Source organism: Tyto alba, unplaced genomic scaffold (genome assembly GCF_018691265.1).
Source record: "Tyto alba isolate M040663 unplaced genomic scaffold, T.alba_DEE_v4.0 Super-Scaffold_1000006, whole genome shotgun sequence".
NCBI classification, from domain to species: Eukaryota; Metazoa; Chordata; class Aves; order Strigiformes; family Tytonidae; genus Tyto; species Tyto alba.
In genome coordinates this window covers 20,675,080-20,697,616 of record NW_024881272.1, presented here as the reverse complement: position 1 = coordinate 20,697,616, position 22,537 = coordinate 20,675,080, and the positions used below count along the sequence as shown (strand labels likewise).

The window sequence follows — 22,537 nt, the reverse complement described above, 5'->3', positions numbered from 1 at the left end:
CCATGTACAGTGGTGGGGTGGATATTTGTTTTAAACACTTGGTATGACTATCCTTGCATACTAGCTTGCTGTTTCGGGCTTAAGCGATGATGCTGGAGAATATCTGAATGAGCTAAATGTTAATTTTTTCTTCTCTTTTCCTCTTGCTTACTGTGTTTGCTTCTTTTTTCTAGATGTTTTTGCTTATTCCTTTTAGTCTGATTTTGCAGTTATAGACTAAGAAGTGGCAAAATTTCTCAAGATTAACATTCAGAAAAACAAAGCCTGAGGAGAGCTAAATGATGCAAGCTGCTTTCTTTACAAGAAAGAAAAGCAGAGGGATGTCAAGGGCAAAGATGAGGGAAGGCTTAATAAACTCACAGACAAACCAATATAATTAATATATTGCATTTTGGATTTATAGTTATTAATATAATACATATATGTGCACTCACACATATATGATAAATCAATGTGTCATTTAAAAAAACAACTTGATACCATTATACTTTGGGAAGAAAGAGTATGTATAGCATGCATTAGTAAAGTAATTCATTATTTATTCAGGTTCACTAAGTGAAACTACATGCCAACATATCTGTATTGCCTCCTTAATCTACTAAAATGATTGATCCATGTTCACTTGTGTAACCGTAGAATCTCTCTCCTGCTAGGTTTTCCTGTTGTCTGTTTCTCTTTATCCAATATAGTGCAGTTCTTATTCTCCCTATATTTAGCGTCTGTTACTAATTTAATCTTTAGATTAATAGTCAATTTATGTTAATCTTCTTTCTTTTTTCCTTGCACTTTTTTATTTTTCTTCCGATGCTTAAAATAGAAGTGGAGCAAAAAGGTAAATAACGTATACAGTCCAAACCCCAGCTCCTTGTTATGTGCCTTATGGATGTTAACCTCTTCCCTTCCCCTCCCCACAACACTCTTATATTATGATAATCAGCAGGATCTCATAAGTACACCTCATAAAGAAGTCGACTGTTTGCAATAAAGTGACTTGGCTGCTTAAAGTAGGTGGCGGGGTATAGTGTCTGAAATACTTGGGCTGGAGGGAAGACTCCCTTGCTTTTTTCTCTCCCTTTCTCTTTGTCTTTCTTTCCCTCTCTTTCTCTCACCCTTGGGTAAATTCTTGTTAATCAAGTGTCATCTTGCCTGGCTTCCAGAACCCTCTCCATAGCATGCCATGGTTACAGGGTTTCCTGGTCTGTTTCATTCATTGCTTTGGTTGTGTTTTGTTTTCTCTGCTCCTAATTGCTTTCTCTATATACCTGATGATTTGTTTTGTTCCTTTATTTTTAATCGAGGCACCTCCTTTTTCAGCCTCGCCACTTCTTAAAGTTCTAAACAAGTCGATGTGATTTTTTTTGGACTGAAATGACCTAGCGCACTGCTGCACACCAGTTAAAAGCTCTGGAGCGTTAATGCGTACTCACTAAAAGTCTTAAGACAAAAATGCAAGAGTAGCTCTACATTTTCAGCTGTCTGTGTATGCCATTGAGCCTTGGTCTGTACTAGTGAAAACAGTTTCCATCCACTTTCCATACTGGTACAGCAAGAACATGGTAACTTTAAGAAAAGTGGATGATAAAGGGTGATAATTGCATTAATTATAATATAAGGTATAATCTAGTTCCAATTAAATTAATTTTTTTTCTTCCTGACACAGTCATTATGATTTACCTACTTTTTTTTTTCTTTTTTTTTTTTTTTTCCTTTTTATTATGAGACAGTCTTAATTTGACGTAATTCTTGTCTTACTTCTTTCTGTGACTGTTAGTTTTTGTTTGCCCGGGGACGTTGAAAGCAATTGTGGACTCACCGTATTTATATGAAGCTGAACAAAAAGCAGGTGCTTGGTGCAAAGATCCTCTCCAGGCTGCAGATAAAATATACTTCATGCCATGGACTCCGTATCGCACCGATACTTTGATAGAATATGCTTCTTTAGAGGACTTCCAAAACGGACGCCAGCAGACAACATATAAACTCCCAAATCGAGTGGATGGTACTGGATTTGTAGTGTATGATGGCGCTGTCTTTTTTAACAAGGAAAGAACTAGGAACATAGTAAAGTTCGACTTGAGGACTAGAATTAAGAGCGGAGAGGCCATAATCAATTATGCTAATTACCATGACACCTCTCCATACCGGTGGGGAGGAAAGACTGATATTGACTTGGCAGTTGATGAAAATGGCTTATGGGTAATTTATGCTACGGAGCAAAACAATGGGATGATAGTAATTAGCCAGCTGAACCCCTACACCCTGCGTTTTGAAGCCACCTGGGAAACAACATACGACAAACGGGCAGCATCCAATGCTTTCATGATATGTGGTGTCCTGTATGTAGTGCGGTCAGTGTATCAGGACAATGAGAGTGAGACTGGCAAGAACTCCATCGATTACATCTACAACACCAGGTTAAGCAGGGGCGAGCATGTGGACATTCCTTTCCCCAATCAGTACCAGTACATCGCTGCAGTGGATTACAACCCCAGAGACAACCAGCTGTATGTGTGGAATAACAACTTCATTCTGCGATACTCTTTGGAGTTTGGCCCACCTGATCCTGCCCAAGGTAAGAATTTGAGTTTTCTCATTTTTAATCTCTCTGTACTTCCATTAAGATAACTACGTTATGATGTCTTTGGTCTTAGCTCTTGGCAGAAAGGCAGGGAGGGGTTGTTTGCTCAGTGCTGAGCAGTACAGCATTACAGTGGTGCAAGGCAAATTTGCAGAACCTGTAAAGAGAGATAGAATTACTTTATTTGCTTTATAGGCTTGTGCTTTTGTTGTTCAGGTTTGGGTTGTTTTGTTTTTTTTTTTATAGAATTGTTTAGCTTTTCTGTGTTTGAGAATGAATTGGGGAATTGTTTATTTACTTTATACCATCAGTCAGTTTGCCTTCTATAGCTAACCTAAGTCTGAGTTCACTCACACTGAGCCAGAAGCCTTTTCCCATCCGTTCGGCATTACCTGACTTCTGAATTGATTACAACATACATGCAGACCTTTTAACTTCGTGGCGCCAGCAGTTGAGAGCAATGTGTACTGGGAGGTCTCAGAGGAGATGTATGGGGTTAATGTGCAATACTAAGCATAAATATTTTTCTGCAGCCCTATTTTCACAGTTTCTAAATGCTGGGTTGGACAAGATTATCCAACATCTTTTTAACAGGTTTCTCGGTAAGTCCATTACAATCGCACTTCAGCTCACTTGAAGTTAGAACAACTACCTAAAAGGAAGGACACTAGCTGCTAAAAGAGGAAAGAAAAATGGAGGTCTTTAGGTCTCCGAAGTCCCCAAAAATGACATGAACAGGCACAGCCACATATTAACATCTGCAGGAGAGAGTAAATACTAAGAGAAATGCTCTGTGGCAGAAGATGTATGCAGCAAGGAACAGAATGTTGATAAGCTGCTTTAGCAATGAAGGTAATACTTCACTTCTCTCATCTAAGCGGTATGCATGTTTAGCAGCTGCTTTTTCAACTTCAAAAAAGTAGTAATAATGGCTTCTCCACATGAAAAGTAGCTACCCTGCTTCAGTGAAGCTGATTCATGCACAGCAGTGCAAACTGTGCAGTATGCACACAATTATATCAACTTACATGTGGCTTTTCCAGGTACAAAAATATGTAAGGTGTAGCAGAACAAGGCAGTTTAGAACCAATACATTAGTGATCTCCAGAGCCAAGTGACGATCTGTCCGGTCTGTCTCCCACAGATCTCATTGGCAATACATGGGCAAGCTCAGGCAGGTTCCAGGTGTTTGTGGATTGAGCTCCAGCTGTGAGGGCGGCCATCCTGACAAGCCTTGCTCTCTCTATGTCAAGCTAGTTTGTTCCTCAGGGAGGCTTTGGGGCTGCTTTTAGCACAGACATAGCCACCTATGTAATTAGAAAAAAATGAAAGCATTAATTTTCATACATTCTCATGCATGTCACTTTTCATTCAGTTTAACTGAGCTGAAGATGCATTTTAAATTCTTCAAAGCTTTAATAGTAAGAGGAGAAGATGGAGGTGCAGGTTCTAAGTAGCTTTTGTAGTTCAGGCAGCTGCCATGAATGTGTCAAAAGCTAATCTTTAAACCTGCATTGAAGGAAAAGTGTTAAGGAATAGTAGAGATAGAAGAAAAGGCTGTGTGGAATCCTTCCTTTGCTTTAGGAAACCACCAAAGATCTCCAGTAAGACATTTCATAATGTTTTTATTATGAGAGAGTTGCCAAGACCGTAAGTTACAATACATGTGCTGGCCACAATTCCGTCCAATATCAGAAAGAGATTTGAGTATCCACGAGCACTCCTCTATCTACCTGGGTTCCTTGCTGGCATGCAAGCCGGGGGATAAATGGCATGTTCCAACCAGACCTAGATGAGAAGGGGACCAGGGCACACTGCAGAGTGCTTGCCTCTTCTCTGAGCAATTTGCCCATTCACCTGTCAAGACAGGAGGAGTATTTTTTGAGTGATTTGTGAGTTTGGGTTCTAAATGCATTATGACATCAGTAAATATCTTTTTATTATGGCCTTTTAAAAATATAGAAAACATATGAAGACACTAGGTTTATTTGAATATGTTATGTATATATTCACAAATGGCAGTTTGCCTTATATAAAGCCAATACTCAATATTTTAATTTTGTATGGATCTCTACATAGCAGATCTTAGAATATGTTTCATTTCCTCTTTTGCCTAAGCCAATACCCTGTAGCTAAAGACTACTAAATTAAAGGGAAAATTATCTAATATGATTGTCCTTGTGATGTACTGCTGTAAAATCAAGAAGAGTTTCTATACAGTTTTGAGCTCTGTATTTTATTTGTATTATATTCTCAGTTCCTCTTTATTTCAGCATAAAGTCTATGTAAATTGAAGATTAGTCCTGTTGTTACACGTTAAAGGATACACATTTGGATTTTTTCTCTCATGAAATTAGATCAGATTTTCAGCACATCTGATGAAGTGCATTTTTGTGTTTCTTTTGTTCTGGTTTGGTTTGGTTTTTTTGTGGTTGACTCAGATTTCTTAATCATCCACTCAAAGACCTAGGTGTTAGGATAACATTCTTTAAGTCACCTAACACAAGAACTTGCTTTTAGTATCTTTTGCAATGGTACTTTAATATCAAGTATTTAATAGAGTCATAAGGTCAGTGCCTCAAAATTGAAAGTCGTGGCCTTTTCTGTTCAAATGGTTAACTTGGGGCCATTGTGGGAAAATCATCAATCTGTGTTCCTTCTGTTGCCATGGAAGCAATAATGATATATAGACACACACTGGTTCTTTTTTTTCCCTCTTCTATCTGTCTTGGACGTCAGTTCTCGTCTACACCGTAACTTCCAACTACCCAGTGCTTCAAAAACAACAGTCTTTTTTTTCCTGTGTGACGGATGAATTTGTCAGATTTGGGCCACACTTTTGAGCTCAATGGGTTTGCGTTTGCTCCCAGGGCCAAAATCTTGGACTCATCCATGACTGCAAACCTGCCTTTTTTCTCTTTGTTGTTTGTTTCATTTTTAAATCTGCCTATTGAAACCTCTGAAATACCACTATAATTAACCTAATGTTGACCTTGCCCTTGCAGCAGATCTATACCATTTTCTCCTCTTGCAGCTGTCCATATTACGGGCCACCCGTATCCTTATTTTATTGGTTTCCACGAGAACTCTTCGTATTTCTAAAACTGCAGATGCAGCAGCCAGGCTACTGTTTCACAATGGTGTCTGCTGCCCTCAGATCTCCCCCATTAACCTCATTTTTCATGTGTTTTTTTTTCTTCTCTCTTCTCATGGGAATTGTAGTGCATAGATGTAGAAGTGGTTTTTGGAGCTACAGCTGACAAGTACCATGATAATGTGCAGAAGAGCACATTTTCTAAGGTTAAGTGTAAAAATTACATTTAAAAATCAAAACCTTAATTTAGAAATAAAATAAAAAACATCAAGCCCTGCAAAAAGCCACTATGAAAAATTCAAACAAACCAAAGTTTTTATATCCTTGATAGGTGTAATGGATACATCCTGTTACATTCTTTCTAATGGAGGTATCCAAGGGACCAGATGAATCCTTGTGAAAATAGGAATTTTTAAAGGAATTATAAATTAAAAGATCAGGAAGAATGAAGGAAATTTTCCCCCTAAAAAGTAAATATGAGCATTACATTGTAAGGTTTCCTTGGTAACACAAAAAGATAAATCCTTTTGTTCTGTGTTAGTGTGTTAGGGAGAGATTTCATCTGCACTCATCCCAATTTGCACTAACTGTTCAAACTGAAGTTTTCTCCCCTTTTGTACCATGATACCCATCATTAAGTTTTATTGGATCACTGCAGGAAAATATGCATGTTGTGTGGACAGAACAGAAACTCAGAGAGTACTGTCACCAAGGACTTGAAACAATAGGAAACTAGTGCAACTAAATCTTTATAATACCAAGAATCTATGACAAAGTCATGCAGCAAATTGTTAAGTAAATTGGATATTTACTATTGTGTAGAATCTCATACAGTACAGATTGGTTAAAGAGTGATTGTAGAAGTAAAGACAACAGAATGGGGACCAGATAGCACATTTCTTGATCATAGGTATTTTGCTAATTTCATGGCATGTTTGTTATCATTTTCAGGGTATAAATTCATAAATGGCTGTGTAAACATCTAGCTTTCAAATAAACAGGATTTGGCAGGGTCAATAGAATACTGGCTAGCATGATAGCTGGAACCTGTAGGTAATTAGGTGAGTCTTAGTGACTTCCCTGCTATTCACTGAAGCATGGAAACAGGCACACAGCGGTAATAAGCAGAAGGCAGGGAAATCTGGAATTGCACAGGTTTCTGGTCTCCATTGCTTTACACGACAGCTTAGCGTATGACACATTTTGAAATTGAAGGTGGGCACATAGATTTTCATGTATCTGAATACATTGAAATACCTGATCTGTAAGAGTATACATTTAACTGAAAAATCCATACAGCTGATTTCTAAAATTGCCTAGATTCTGGACATGAAAACGGAACCATGTGTAATTTCAGGAATGGTGCATCATCTGGGCATTTCAATGCAATTCTCCATCTAAGGTCAGAGTTGTATTTTCAGTGGGGATTTTTTTGTTTTGACTTGATTTGTTGTGGGGTTTTTTTAATGTATTTTATGACTGCTTGGAATAGAAACATGTTGGCAAAGAATAGTAGATAGCTTGTGTGCCTTCTCTAAATCTACTCTTCACTGTCAGTTGGGGAAAGAAAGTTACTGTTCCCCTGCTGTCCTAGGCAATTGTGTTACGTTTTTTATAGACATCACACTGTTAAACAGGTGTTAAGTTTTACTCCAGTGGTGTCTTCGTTTTTAGAAACAGATAGTATGTGTAACTGTTTAGATCAGCTGTTAGAAACTACATGAAACAAATGTAAATTAATTAACCTTGAGTCTTTGGATTTACTTCCTATTGCTTTTTTTTTTTTTTTTTTAAATAAAATGAGATCTGTCTTCAGCTGATAATGAGACATGCCTATTCTTAAAAAAAAAAAAAAAAAAGGAAGAAGGCAGAAGAGGTTTTGGTTTTCTCCTCGGCATGTCAAGCCTAGTCAGAAAGTCCAAGATAGAATCTCACATTGTAAAAGAGGTTTTCTGATGTTGGACAAAAATTACGTACCTTCAGCCTTGCAGAGACTCACCCCTGCTGCTTGGAACAATAGGTTAATAACCTCAACATGGAGTTTGTTCTTCTTCTTAGTTGTGGCATATTAATCATCGCTACCATTATTTTAGATTGGTAAAGCACTGCACAGGTCAGTGCATGGGAGCCCACAGATGCCATCGTCCTCAGCTTTCGGAATGAGACACATCAGGTGGTGGCAGCTATCATGTGTCTTCTTGCAGCCCAGGAGAAGGGCATTGCAGATTAAGTTCCCCAACAGATCATTAAAAACAAAATGATCTGCCTTCTAAAAGCTTGATGTATTCCTTAAAATGATGTGTTTGGTCATTTCTTATTTTTCAACCATATTCTTTCCCAGATTTCTAGCACTGTCTGAAGTTTCCTCGTACATACTTAAATATACTGATTTCTCCTTTTTAAAATTTAATTCAAGAGAAAGTGTCTTAGAAATTATCTGTATTTTTTTCAGTTTTGTGGGAGAGGTGATTTGAAGTCTTTCTCCTAAAATGTGAGATTATAAATACTTATCTAAAGTATGTACTACTAGTAAGCTATGCTGGTCATTTCTGAGTCATAGGTGATATACTCTGAAATTGATTGTAATAGATAACATTAAAATTGTTCTACCTAAAGTTGCATGATGACAGGATATTTTAGCTCAGGGTGCAGCACAAAATAAGTTCTGAAAATTATTACCTCACTACTGAAATTCAGAGAGCTGTTACGAATTCTTGCAGTGATGTCTTGCTCCCGAGACAAAGATATCCTTATGATTATAGGTTTTTAGTAGTAATTGCAATAATGCTAATACACATTTCAGTGATTAAAAATATACTGATCAGCACAATGTGTTAGGGGATGGATAGTAATAATTGGTTGTCCTCGGCATCATTCTCCAGCCCCACCAGTTCCCCATTCACCAGGACCTGATTCAGCAGGCCTTGCCTGACACTTCTGCAAGTGATTGCAAATGCTTTTGACAAATGTTAATTGGGAAAGCACTAGAAGGCTGAATGCATTGTAATCAAAAGAAAATTGCAGCAGTTTCACAAGATGTCAGACAAGCACTTGCAGAACAGATCTGAGGATTTCAATAGGTTTCATAGTAGCTGGCTACACCACGAGTTCAGCACAAGTACACTGACTGTATTCAAGCAGCCAAGAATGCAACTGAAGACAGCCTCCAAAGAAGTTCCTCATTTGTGAGCAAGAGAGGGATAAAAAGCACATTTTTGCATTTAGTCTTTAAAAACAGATCATGGTGTTCAAAAACTCCACTCTAAATTCATATGAAAATAAAAATATAAATTCATGTTTGAGACTCTTGATATAACTGAAATATAATTGAAAAAGGATTTTGAAATAATTGTTATCTGCTAACTACTGAAAGGTAATTTTATTCAAAACACTAACTTAAAAAACATCTGCTGAAAGAAAGCAAGGTAGCTCCTTTCTTGTTTTTGTTTATGATTTAATTTAGCGAAAATACATTGTCCAGTAAGTCAGAGTTCAAGGGCCTAACAGAAGAAGAAAAAAAGAAAGAAAAAAGACACTTTATCCACTGAAGTTAATCCTCAAATAAGCTTCATTCATTTCTGTGTCAGGATTTTAAAAATATTTGATATGAGCTTATTTATTCTCAGAACAAGGATCTTTGATTTTATGTGCCTATAAAGCACTGTGAACACTAAGGAAGATTTGGAAATAATTTATTTGCTCAAAGCCCCATCCAACCTGGCCTTGAACCCTATCAGGGATGGTGCAGCCTCAGCTTCTCTGGGCTAACTGTGCCAGTGTCTCACCACCCTCACACTAAAGAATTTCTTCCTTATATCTATTCTAAATCTACCCTCTTTCAGTTTAAAGCCATTACCGCTTGTCCTATCACTACACTCCCCGATAAAGAGTCCCTCCCCATCTTTCCTGTAGCCCCCTTTAAGTACTGGAAGACTGCTAGAAGGTCTCCCCAGAGCTTTCTCTGGGCTGAACAACTCTCTTAGCCTGTCTTCATAGGAGGTGCTCCAGACCTCTGATCATCTTCATGGCCCCTCTCTGGACTTGCTTCAACAGATCCATGTCCTTCTTATATTTGGGGAACCCAGAGCTGGACACAGCACTGCAGGTGGGGTCTCACGAGAGCGGAGTAGAGGGGGAGAATCACCTCCCTTGACCTGCTGGCCACAATTGCCTTGATGCAGCCCAGGATACACTTGTCTTTCTGGGCTGCAAACGCACATTGCTGGCTCATGTTGAGCTTCTTGTCAACCAACACTTTGCTCACTTGCATTGTTTCAGCCATTGCTCAACATACATATGAAGATGACGAACAGGAATTCTGGACTGTTATCTCCTCTAGCATTAAGTAGTGTTATCTCTCCAAAGCCTCAGAATCACGGCATAGCTCAGGCTGTACCTCAGCAGCTCCAGCGACGTGTTCCTGACGTGGGTCAGTGGAGTGAGCAGCTGCAAGTCCCAGGCAGAAGTGATTTGGCCTAGGCTGATCCTAGTGTTTCATAAAAGATTAAACTAGGTACTTACCACTGTCTTGAATGAGCTGTGTCTTCATACCTGCTTTATCAAAAAAGGATGTTAAGGCCCGAAATGTTCAAACGTGAGAACACCACATACATGCTAGATGTTGCTTCTTTTGGAGCTAATCAGGCATACTGCAGCACTCTCAAGCAGAATGACTGCCGAGCAGGAAGATGTTATTTTAATTATTTTCCTGGGAGGTGTGTACTGGGTGACTTGAAGTTTTGGGGTCTGTTCTTTTAAAATGGTCTTGTTAGTTACAGCTCACTGCCTTTGTTGTTAAAGCTGGACTGCATTGTTCACAGCACACGGATTCAAATGATTCTGTCTATTGAGTTACTCCTTCTGCAAAAGTGATTAAGTAATCATTAATTGCTTTGAGCGTGTTTGTTACGTACTGATAACTCACTAGTACTGCCTTTCAGCCTTTAGAAATGTAACTATCAATTTTTATTATGGAAGAGATTATTTGGAGACTGTTCTGAAACGTCATACTGGTATGAGCTGGGAGGGAAAAAAATAAAAATGATCAAATTTATATCTTAAGCACCCAGAATAGCAATAAGAAAAGAGTAATATTGAGGTAAAGGAAAGGAAACACCAGAGAATCCTCTAAAACTACATAAATAACAGTTAAAGAACTTTTTTTTTATATAGTTCTGAAGTAATTTATTATTACTCTTCATTTTCTTTGTGCAGTGCCTACCACAGCAGTGACAATAACTTCTTCAGCAGAGCTGTACAAAACTACAGTGTCAACCACTAGCACTACGTCACAGAAAGGTCCCATAAGCACAACATCAGCTGGAGGAACAAAGGAAGGAAGCAGAGGACCCAAGCCACCGCCACCTATTTCCACAACCAAAATTCCTCCCGTGACAAGTTTTTTCCCTTTACCAGAGAGATTCTGTGAACCGACTGAGGCCAGGGGGATTAGCTGGCCTCAGACACAAAGAGGAATGATGGTTGAACGCCCTTGCCCCAAAGGAACACGAGGTATTGCCTTTAAAAATGTGTCTTGTTTTCAAGCAGACATCCCAAAAGCAATGCACTGATATCACAGTGAACTTTTTTTTTGATCTCAAGGTGTCTGTCATAGGATTTTTGTTACTTGGAGAATGCAGTATATATAGGCAATGGTCAAGTTTTAATCTGCAAAGGGCATTTGAGCGTATCCACAGAATTAACGTGCACATGCGCTTTTGAGAATCCAGGTCAAATTCTAGGGCTTTGCTTGAGGACTGTTGTAAAATATGCTTACAGCTGCCTTTCTCATTATGAGCTCCCCTCTGGATGAGCTCCAGGAAAAATCAAGGGCTTTTTGTTTGTTTGCAGAAAACGTCTGGTACTTTTCACTGACTTTTTTTATTGCTGTTAGTAATCTACATTATTTCCTTACGTTTTTGTCAATTATTGTCAACTACTGCCATTAGCAACATTCAGAATTTAACATTGCTTAGGAGCACAGTGTAGCTGATTTCTTGAATGCATATGGAAAAATGGCTTCCATTTCACTGTAGTTTTCTACATCTGTTGTAGGAACTGCCTCATATCTCTGCGTGGTTTTAACGGGAGCGTGGAACCCCAAAGGCCCTGATCTTAGCAACTGCACCTCACACTGGGTAAATCAGCTGGCTCAGAAGGTTGGTTGAAACCTTTTAATCGGGTGTACACTGGTGATTAATGATTTTAACTCTGAGCATTAATAATTCAGTTTGTTGAAGCCATCTTTTTTACTCTGTGTTCATTTAAAGTAGAGGGAGTTATGTGTAATTTGTGTGTGAAGCTTTGGCCCAACAGTTAGGTTCATATGTGTGTTTTGGTACACTCTCCAAGTTCTTGTATTGAATTTGTGATTACGTGTTTTCATTGCTATTTAAAGCAAAGTAACTTTGCTGGCATTCAAAAAACAAAAGCTTTATTTGTGTAATAAATATTTTAAATCACATGACAAAAACTGTGGTATAGATCAAGGTTTTTTAGTTCAGGAAAAATTATACTCTAATAAATAGATTTTTGTCTAAGTGCATTAATAACAGTATGATTAGAGTGCAGATCCACTTTCTGTGTTTTCCCTCCCTACTGAGATTTACTAAGTTTATGAAAACTGGATAATTTGTTGTCAGTACCAGGCTACTTGACTTTCAAATGCCTCAAGCACTAGTATGAACAAATAGATTTCTTGCTGTCTGATAATGGTAGTAGAATAAAAGTGAGGATGAATAGAAGATCTAGCCCAAAAGTCCCAGTCTGATTTCTGGTTTTGATGGCTGTTAAGAACTGCTTTTGTGTGTCACGGATCTAAGAACTTTTAATCTTCTGAGATAAAGAGAACGTTATTGGTCTCAATTAGTTGCAGATTTCAATGTATGTGCAAATGGTTATTTCACCACAACAAAGGTACACGGGGAATTGGAATTAGGAGCCGCAAGCAGAACAAGGGGCCCTGCTGAGATAATCTAAATTGTCATTTCAGATCAGAAGTGGAGAAAATGCTGCTAGTCTGGCCAATGAACTGGCTAAACACACCAAAGGACCAGTCTTTGCTGGGGATGTTAGTTCATCAGTGAGGCTGATGGAGCAGCTCGTGGACATTTTGGATGCTCAGCTGCAGGAACTGCGGCCCAGTGAAAAAGACTCTGCTGGAAGGAGTTATAACAAGGTACACACCTCCAGTCACCTTCTCCTGCTGGGATAACTATTGCCCTTGTTTTTTTTACTTTTTTCCTTTCAGAAATATTAATCTATACTTTGTTCCCACATGCTTACAGTTCTGGAATAAACGTGAGAGAAAACAGCAGTAAATACACAGCGGAAAGTTGCAATTACCTTCTTTAGGGAATAAGATATAATTCACAGTAGCTGACTGGTCCTAAAATACATAGCTGTGTCCGTTATTAAAATCTGGAATGCATTATAACTAGTGTGAGGGAAATGGGCATTAGCTCTCAGAAATTCTGTAACAAATCAGCGTGTTTATCCAGTGATCCTTTTAACCTTGAACATGTAATAAAACCAGTAGGATTCTGCATAGGTGCAGGGTTTTATTTAAATCTGACTTCCTGCAGAATAATAGCACTTTCCCAGCCTTTTAAGGATGCCAACATCACTTATAATTGATCTTTATAAAAATGCCTTAATATGCGTATCTAAAACATGGATAAATGTTTTCTCCAGAATGATGTTCAGAGAAACATTTCAGAGAAAATATATGTCTTTGTGGTTTAAATACAAATCACAAGTGTTATTACCATTCCTCTTTTTCTCAGAGGAAATGCTGTATTTCTCAGCCTCTTCCTTGCATCAGCTTAGTCAACAAACTACAAACGAATTATTCTTTCAGCCACCTTTAGAGAGAGAGCTCCATGCACTCCTCTGTTAATTTGGGAATAGTTTTATTTATAATCCCTAGCTGCCCTTAAAAGAGTTTTCCCAGAGACAGATCAAGTGCCCACACAGGGATTTTCTCCTTTGACCTTTTCACACAAATCCCACCATTTGAGCAAAGATATCTGGGCACCTATATAAAGGTTGGGGAAAAACGTTTCCTGTGTGATGTTTTTCTATAGTTATTGCTGGACAGAAACTAGATTAATGTCCAGGCTATAGTTCAAATTAGGGATTTGAAAAACCAGACTAATTTTTTGATATTTCTGAAGCTTTCCAAAATGTGTCTAACTTCTGATTTTCTTTTTTCTTACTAAAAAGCTCCAAAAACGAGAGAAGACATGCAGGGCTTACCTTAAGGTATCTCTCCTGTGCTGTCACCCTGCTTTCTCCCTGCTTCAGCAACCTGCCACGCTTTATCATCTTGCTGCATGATCCTATGTATTTCAGTCTTTGATAAATGTGTATTGTGCCCCATATCAACTGTACAAATGTTGGCTTTACACAGGTATATCACTCAGAAAAAAAACCCTAAAGATCAAAGTTTATACCTCTTTTACCTCAACTTGTTCGAAACTAAAAGAGCAGAAATGGTTATTATCTGAATTGGAAGTAAGATCTCTCATAATGCAACTTTGGGTAGAGGGAAAAGCTGGCAACTTAACAGAAATTACTTCGGCTTGGTAGTATTTTATATCAAAGACTGTTTAGAATTAATTTGCTTGCATGAAAAATGTACATTATATAGCCTGCTTTGTTCTTTGTGTATTCTTATACCTAGTAAAATCACTCTTTCTTACAGTTTTAAGAGTTGTTACAAAGGCCAGATTCAGTGACTTCAGGATAAACTGTAAATGCAAACATTTCTCTGACTTTACTAGTAAAATGTGTGCCACATGTCCCATTAACCAGGCTATATGGAAGGCATGTAACACATTGCTACCCGATTCTTAGTTTCTTCATCTGCTGTAGAATGGTTGTCCGTAGTGGCTAGTTCCTGCTCTGCAATACAATGCTAGTAATGCCACGTCATGCCATGAAGAAGGGAAAAAAGTCCTAGCACAGATTGTGCCTGGCTCTGACAAATTTTATTGCACATTTTTTCAAAGTTTCTTTTAAAATACTGATTTTTACTCGTACCCTCTGAGGTAAGATGTAAGAATGATTTTTTTAAAAGAACTTTGAAATACTTTACAACATAATAAAATAATTCAGACTCTTACTGAAGAGGCATGTCTCTGTACAGGGTGCTTCTGTCTTTTATCCTGCAGCCCAGAAGTGGATGGGAGATGTTCATTTGTGCAAAAATCTGACAAAAGGAGGCAAAAATCTGGAGAGAAATTCACATCTCAACAATGATTGTACTAGTTTATTATTCGAAAATATTTTTTAATAATAAAGGGAAATCCAGCAGATATGGTTTGAGTAGACTGAGTTTTCATACTCCATTTTCAATAGTAAACACGAATGTGAGAAGAACAGTAATGGGGTTGCTCAAACAGCTGCATTACAGGGGCTGCCACCGCCTGCTCGCCTCTGTCTGAGAGGAGAGAACACCTCAGAAGGATTGCTGGGCAGGTGATAATTTTCCACAGGAAAAATTCTGTGTTAGATTATCCCATAATAAATAAAAGCATTTCATATTGATGAATACATATCATCAGCGCTATAGACAAGAAACTGTAGCACAACCTTAATTTCCAACCGGTGTCATTTTCTGTAGGTCTCAAATGGGCTTCTCTGCTTAGATAAGACTAATAAACCTCTTGAAATTACAAATCAAAAGCTGACTTACACTATGCAAATGAAGCAAGTTCCCACTTTGTGACAGAGGATTCATTTGTACCTCAGATTAGAGGCTCCAATCTGTATTTCTTGGTGACTAATGAATCTGGCCTCTGCAGACCAATTTCTGTTCCACTCTAGTTAATGGTTGCAGCAGTATCAGTGTGAGCATTTTGACTATTCTGTCTCCCATTAGAGAAAGAAAAAAGGCTTTAATGCCACTTCGAAGTATCTTCCACCTGCCAGGAAGGTCGTGGTGGCTCACAATGCAGACAGAAAGAGGGTATTAAAATGGATTAGGCTAATTAATCTTGCTCTGACAGTAGTCTTGACCAACTTTTCCTATTTGTTTATTTGCACAATACAGTATTCCAGAGTGACATCTTTCTGTTTGTACAATGTGTTCTGTTTCCACTCCCAATGCTTTTAAATTGATCAAACAAATTATATATATGCTTAATGACACATTACGACTAGGTAAATGGGACAGAGTAAACAGGGTGTTTCAGCAATGCATGGCGTACTCAATGCACAGCATACTCAATGCACAGCTACATTATGCATTAATGTAAGAGCCTGCCTTCAATTGATTAACTGATTACTCTGATTGATTGGATTATTTTGTAAAAATGTAATCATGTTGCTGAATTCTTCGTCTTACTTATTTACTGTTACTTTATATGCAGCTTAATGAACCTTAAAACATGATGATAGAGTTGTTATAAGAAAAACTTTAAAATGGTAGCTGTATTCAGTTTTACAGTTTTGCCTTCACTGATAACAGGGACAGTCAGTGGACATCTTGTTTGCTCTATTGATTTCCCTTTTTAACTGACCTTTGTGCAGGAGTGGGAGTTAGTAATCTCTTTAAGTATCTAGGAACAGGTACAGGAACAGGAGGGGGAGTGAGAGTGGCCCAGGCTAATTTATATCCACTGAGTCAGCTTCATTTCATGCCTCCTGTAATAAAGAAGGCAGTTTGTCATAGACAAGCAGTTTACAGTGCTATGGCTACATGAGTTGGGCTAAGTTTCCACAAGAGTATTATTGTCATTTTAGCCTAAACTGCAGAATGCCAATTTTGGCATCAGTATTTTTAAATAGAAGTTATACATCTTGACATTAACTTTAAGGTGAAAGCTTCAGGCAAAACTTCTGGCATTTATTTTTACATTTTTCAGCACATTAATAAGACTGCTTTTATACCTGACACGGGACGAGTCGAATCTGCATGTTTACCACTTAGAGACCACACAATGCTAGTGGCTAACTGCACTTCTATTAATGCTGTTCAGTGAGAGTATGGAAAATATGTTGAAAATAGTTTTCTAGTGCCATTAAATCACAGTAAATCATTCTGACAGTTAAGTATTATAATTGTCACCAGAAAACATTGGAAGTTTTCCCCAGCTGCCTAGGGCAATCAGACCTAATGATAGTTTTCTAATGAATGCAGGCAATTGTGGATACAGTGGACAACCTGCTCAGGCCTGAAGCTCTGGAGTCCTGGAAGGACATGAATTCTTCAGAACAAGCCCATGCAGCCACAATGCTACTTGATACATTAGAAGAAGGGGCCTTTGTCTTGGCTGATAATCTCTTAGAACCAACTAGAGTCTCAATGCCCACAGAAAATATCGGTAAGTAAATTTCTTTTCAAGCCTGATTTAAAGTGCTGTGCATTGCTTTACGCAAAAGCAGAAGAAACTATTCCAGATAGCAACATACTCTTTGAAAGCAGAGCTGTGCAACATTTAGTGGAAAGGTAAATGCTCCTAAATGGAGACATGCTTTTCTTGTTTAGTACTTGAAAATTAGTATTCTTCTTTAGTGTCATTAATACAGTGTAAAATGGAAAGTAGTTGATTTTTGCAAAGTTGATTTATCACTGAAAAATCATTGGCAGAACATACAGATATGAAGAGTGCTTAAATGGCAGAGTATAGATTTTTTGAGGTAACTGCTTTCTGTAGAGCTGCCAAAATGCTTTTTGGTTATATATAAACTGTTCCTAATGAATTTAAATTACTTTTTTGCAACGTAATCTGCCAGTTAAATATTTTAGGTACTCAGAACATAGGCCAAATGTTTACATTAACTATGACTGCCTTCAGGTAAAAATGTGTTCAGTGAACTACATCTCCCATAATGCAGAATAGCTATGCTTCAGAGACTGCAAAATAGCTGAAGATAGTTGGAGCATAATTTGGAATTTAAGCGGTGACAGGGAAATGAAGGGGTTTGGTATTAGAGATGTGCAAATATTGGTACACAGGATATGTTAAAGCAAAAATCATTGCTATGCATAAGATTAAAATTTCTTCATTTTATTACAGAGAATAATGTAGTCTTAGTGAGGTACAAGGAAGCTGAAAGTCTGCTAATCTGAGGGGTACCGAGATGGAGACTTGGAATAGACTGCAGAAATGAGACTTTTGATGTTTCAGTGTCTGCATATTTGTCACTGCAAAAGATGATTCTGCCTAGTGTTTAATTTGAGTAGGAAGACAATGGGAAAGGTGTTACAGTCTGTTATCAAAGTAACTTCACCAGTTGTTTCTGAAGGCATGAGGATATAATCGCAGAAAATCTCTCTCAGGATGTACACAAGCAGCTCCATGGAGCTCAGTAGCCTGTCTGAACATCACTTCTTTTGATAAGCTGTCTTCAAGTCATACATAGCAACGTATTACTGATGCCATGAAAGACTGAATTCCCAGCACACATACATATGTGTGACTTAGAGAAATCATTCTCTAATTTCATACCTTTTGTCGGTCTTTAGTTTAGACCTAGAGTTAGACCAGTTTAATATAGTGCAAATACCTGTCATTTGACCACTCTGACCTATATGGTTTTACATATCCAAGAGAATCCAGTCTTCAGTGATAATCCCATAGAAGCTTCTTGATATACAATATGTTATAAAATTAAAACTTAAGTAAGGCTGAGTGTCATCTAAGTTTTCATTTTCAATATTTTTTTAGCAGAGCCAATAAAATGACTTCCTATAAACCTTTATACAGAATTAGATTTAGGAGAAAAATTAGAAATTTTTTTTAGATACAAATTCTGGTTTAGTTAAATACTCGGCATGAGTATACTTAGGTATTAATTTGCTGACTGTTTTAAAAACTCCTTACATCTAAATCAATACTTAAAGTTATAAATTTGTTGGGAGAGGATACTGCATAGATGTTAGGAACGTCGAAATTAACATTTCTGTGTAGTTTGTGTGGTATTTTTAAGTGTATGTTTTGGGGGCACAAATGAAAACAAGATTTGATGTTATGTTATCACTATTAAAGTGCTATCATTTTATAGTGTGCACTAGGTTTAGTTAAAGAAACTGTGTGCTTGAAACATACAGTACAGATCTGTTTTATGGTGGCATACGAGGACAGCAGCATGAGAAAACTAAAGAGTGGGGGGAGATATTGTCATCTGGCATATTGCAATCTGGCCAAGAGACTTTCTCTGCATTCTCTTTTTTTACCGCTTTTTTTTTTTTTTTTTTTTTTTTCCCCCTCTGCTCTGCTTAGTTTTGGATGTTGCAGTGCTCATTACTGAGGGCCAGGTGCAGGACTTGAAATTTCCTCAGGGCAGTAAAGGAGGCAACTCCATTCAGCTCTCTGCAAGCACCGTGAAACAGAACAGCAGGAATGGTGAGTCTTGGACATGGAGCACTGAAACTCCATTAACTTTTATAAAACCTACATTACCTCCTCTAGTTAAAAATATCAAAACAAAACACAACAAAACTGCTCTCTGGATTTTTCTTGAAGATCATGGTACCTGGGCATTTTGCTTCAAATCCATAGCCTGAAAGTGCCTCTCTGTTTACGTCTGTTTTATTGTTAGTTTATTAGAGCACAGGTTTCTGTCTTTCTGTAGACCTCTGTGGCATGATAATGGGATTTTGTTTCTTTTGTAGGATTAGCAAAACTGGTTTTCATCATTTACAAAAGTTTGGGGCGTTTTCTCAGTACTGAAAATGCAACCATAAAGCTAGGCAGTGACTTTGCTGGGCGAAATAGCACGATCGCAGTCAACTCCCACGTCATTGCAGCCTCTATCAACAAGGAGTCTAGCCGGGTATACCTGACTGATCCTGTGCATTTTACGCTGGAACACATTGATGTGAGTTATGCTAATGAATTAATGGGAAGGTCATAAAATCAGCAAGAGAGAAAAGCAATGCAGAAAAATAACCTTTTTTCCATTTGAATTTTAAATGTTGGAGTAGGTCAGAGACACAAGCTTAGTTAAGTCTATGAACATAAAATTAAATGAGCCTGGTTCAGTGATTATTAGAACTTAAGTGTATTCTTAATGAAAGCTAATTCAGTAATCAACATGAAAATGTAAATGACTAATTTATTTCTAACTGAAAATTAACTCTTACCTTAGCAGCAGGGTAGAAAGTAACTTAAGATTCTTGATAGTCTGATGTAGCAAGTTTTAATGACACTTTAACTTTGTACATTATTTTTGGACCAAGTTCCAGAAGCCTATACAAATCATTTAAATACATTTATTTGGTAAAGAATAAAGTATTATATCTTGGTTTGTTATACTTTAAATTTGTGTATATTTTCTTCATGGTAATTTATTTGATATGTTTCTTTGATTGTTAGTTTGGTCTTTTCTGTTTTCATGTCTCACATGGGGAAAGTAAATAACCGCTACTTTGATAGAGAAAGTATGGTTGGATTTTGCTCTCATTTTGCTCTTTCTATAAATCTGTTTTGATTGTTTTTCATCAAAATAGATAGGCATTGAGGAATTAACTTTTTCCTGATGTCTGTTCACATGACTTTGGCCTGGCCAAAGGTGAGGATCAAAGGAAAAAGATAATATTTTCAAATTCTCAATTACAGGAAAAATATCTTCAACAATAAATTCACAGTCCTAATTTCACAGAAAGCAAAAATGGCTATAATGTGTGCCATCAGTGCATAAAATCTCAAGATGGAAATTGTAATTGTTTAAAATTGGGTCTACAGTAATTGAGACTACACTTTAGAGTGTTTCGGACTATAAAGTCCCTTTTAAACTAGATGTCTTCCCTGTATAACATAGTCCACAGTTTTGCTGATGAAAAACTTTATTGTCCGAAACATGCAAAGTTTAATCTAAATTACCCTTTACACATATTAAACAATTGTTATTGCCATCTTAGTGTGTAAAATCCTCATTTTATGTTATCCTTTTATCTCCCAGCCTGACAATTACTTCAATGCAAATTGCTCCTTCTGGAACTACTCAGAGAGGACTATGATGGGATACTGGTCAACTCAAGGCTGCAAACTGGTTGACACAAATAAAACTCATACAACTTGTGCTTGCAGTCACCTAACCAACTTTGCAATTCTTATGGCTCATCGGGAAATTGTGGTAGGTAATGATGTTTCTAGCCATCAGCAGGGAACAAACTTTTAAAGATTTAGCTTTTCATTTGTAGCAAGATCCAAAATTGCTAAAGTTCCTTAAGTATTTATATCTTCTTCCCCCTCTTTCCAAAGCAATTTGCTTTCTATAGCACTTTTCTTCCTCACCCATTAAGTTACAAGCAAAATAACAGGAAAGAAAAACAAGGAACGACGAGAGTTTTCTTCAGGTCACATTTTAAAGCTACTGACCAACCTTACAGCCATTTTGCAGACTTCCCCTCAGTCCAGCTGGAGAGTATGTGTAGGGTCAGCTGCGCAGGCTGTTCTCTGGAAGCACAATCGCCAGCTCTTGCAGCAGGAAGGTCAAGGAGCTTCCATACTGGTTGTTTAAATGACTTTTCATACTCTGAAATTTTGTTGGCTAGTTAAAGCACTTGCTGGATGTCAGAGGGACCAGAGTATAGGATATTTGCAAGGATATGGGACTTATCCTAAAGGAATTGTATTCGAAAATGTCACTGAAAAGATAACCAAGATGACAAAAGGGATTCTGTCGCAACTGAAGCGAGGAACTTTCTTTAGCTGAACATGAGATCAGAACTGGAATTAAACACGTAACATATTCTGCATTTTGTCCTAGCTGGTGTGTAAACCATTGCGTTCTTCACAGCTGTGGATTTACAGGTGATAAGAAAGAACATGGAGGTCCCAGGGAAAGCTCTTTTCTTTCTTTGCATCAGAGCCTGGTGGCACTTTCAAAATGTTATGTTTCTCTACTTGTTCTTGTCTGACAAGTTTATAGCAAGCCATGGGAAAAGTGAAAATGCTGTATGATCTGTCTAAAATAGTCACATTTTTCTCTCAGACCCGCTCCTCTTCTACTTGCCCAAATGTTGCTCTTCTGGGAAGCTGACCTGAGACTAGGAAATTACTGAGTACATTTTGCCCATCTCATGTAATGAACAAGTAACTTTTCTGGATGCTACCTATGAAAATAGGTTTTTGTTTATACTCATAAAGAGTCATATTAATTTTCTCCATTCTTGGTTATTTCTAGTACAAAGATGGAGTGCACGAATTGCTCCTCACTGTCATCACCTGGGTGGGAATTGTCATCTCTCTTGTTTGCCTGGCCATCTGCATCTTCACATTCTGTTTTTTCCGTGGCCTACAAAGTGATCGTAACACTATTCACAAGAACCTTTGTATCAACCTATTCATTGCTGAGTTCATTTTCCTAATAGGCATCGATAAGACAGAGTACAAGGTAAGTTTTCTACATGTGTACTGATCTTGTTCTCTGAAATTAGTGAAATTGGTTTGAATTAAAACATGACAACAATTCCAAGCTTTCAGCATTCTGACACAGCAAGGCTGACATAAAAGCTCAGTGTGAAAATAAGATAGACATGTTCATAAATAGTATTTAGATCCTTCAAAAATATCTCTGTGGCCTTAATTTACCACTTACTGCAATGCTTTTCATTTTCAGTTGAGAAACATCAGCTATTAATGAAGCAGGTGGTTGAACTTTTGAAAGAGGAGATTAAATTAAATGTTGACATACTAGGAACACATATGTGTTTTCTCTATATATTCACATGTCTCAACAGCTATTGACTACATTTTTGTACGTATATATATATTCGTAAAGAGCTTTATCTATATATTTACACATTTTTGATACTGCACATTCATGCAGATTTTTTGGCAGTATTGGTAAAATTAATTTTGAAGCAATTCATTGGGTTTGAAATTTAATAATTCAGTATAGTTTCATCCAGC

At 37.5% G+C, this 22,537-nt stretch overlaps 1 protein-coding gene across 27 annotated transcripts in view; it reads left to right on the top strand.

The window, feature by feature from the left end:
* Window positions 1-22,537, top strand: part of ADGRL2 (adhesion G protein-coupled receptor L2) — a 395,600-nt gene that overhangs the window by 348,410 nt on the left and 24,653 nt on the right. For 14 of the 27 annotated variants that reach the window (XM_033000458.2, XM_033000459.2, XM_042805300.1 and 11 more), the window contains 11 exons: window positions 818-832; window positions 1,772-2,572; window positions 10,887-11,183; window positions 11,727-11,830; window positions 12,664-12,849; window positions 13,896-13,934; window positions 16,816-16,999; window positions 18,902-19,024; window positions 19,294-19,499; window positions 20,583-20,756; window positions 21,810-22,019. In XM_033000458.2, coding sequence (XP_032856349.1) covers window positions 818-832; window positions 1,772-2,572; window positions 10,887-11,183; window positions 11,727-11,830; window positions 12,664-12,849; window positions 13,896-13,934; window positions 16,816-16,999; window positions 18,902-19,024; window positions 19,294-19,499; window positions 20,583-20,756; window positions 21,810-22,019 — 2,339 coding nt within the window. The remainder of the gene's footprint in view (window positions 1-817; window positions 833-1,771; window positions 2,573-10,886; window positions 11,184-11,726; window positions 11,831-12,663; window positions 12,850-13,895; window positions 13,935-16,815; window positions 17,000-18,901; window positions 19,025-19,293; window positions 19,500-20,582; window positions 20,757-21,809; window positions 22,020-22,537) is intronic. The other 13 variants (XM_042805303.1, XM_042805277.1, XM_042805267.1 and 10 more) reach the window with 3 other exon arrangements.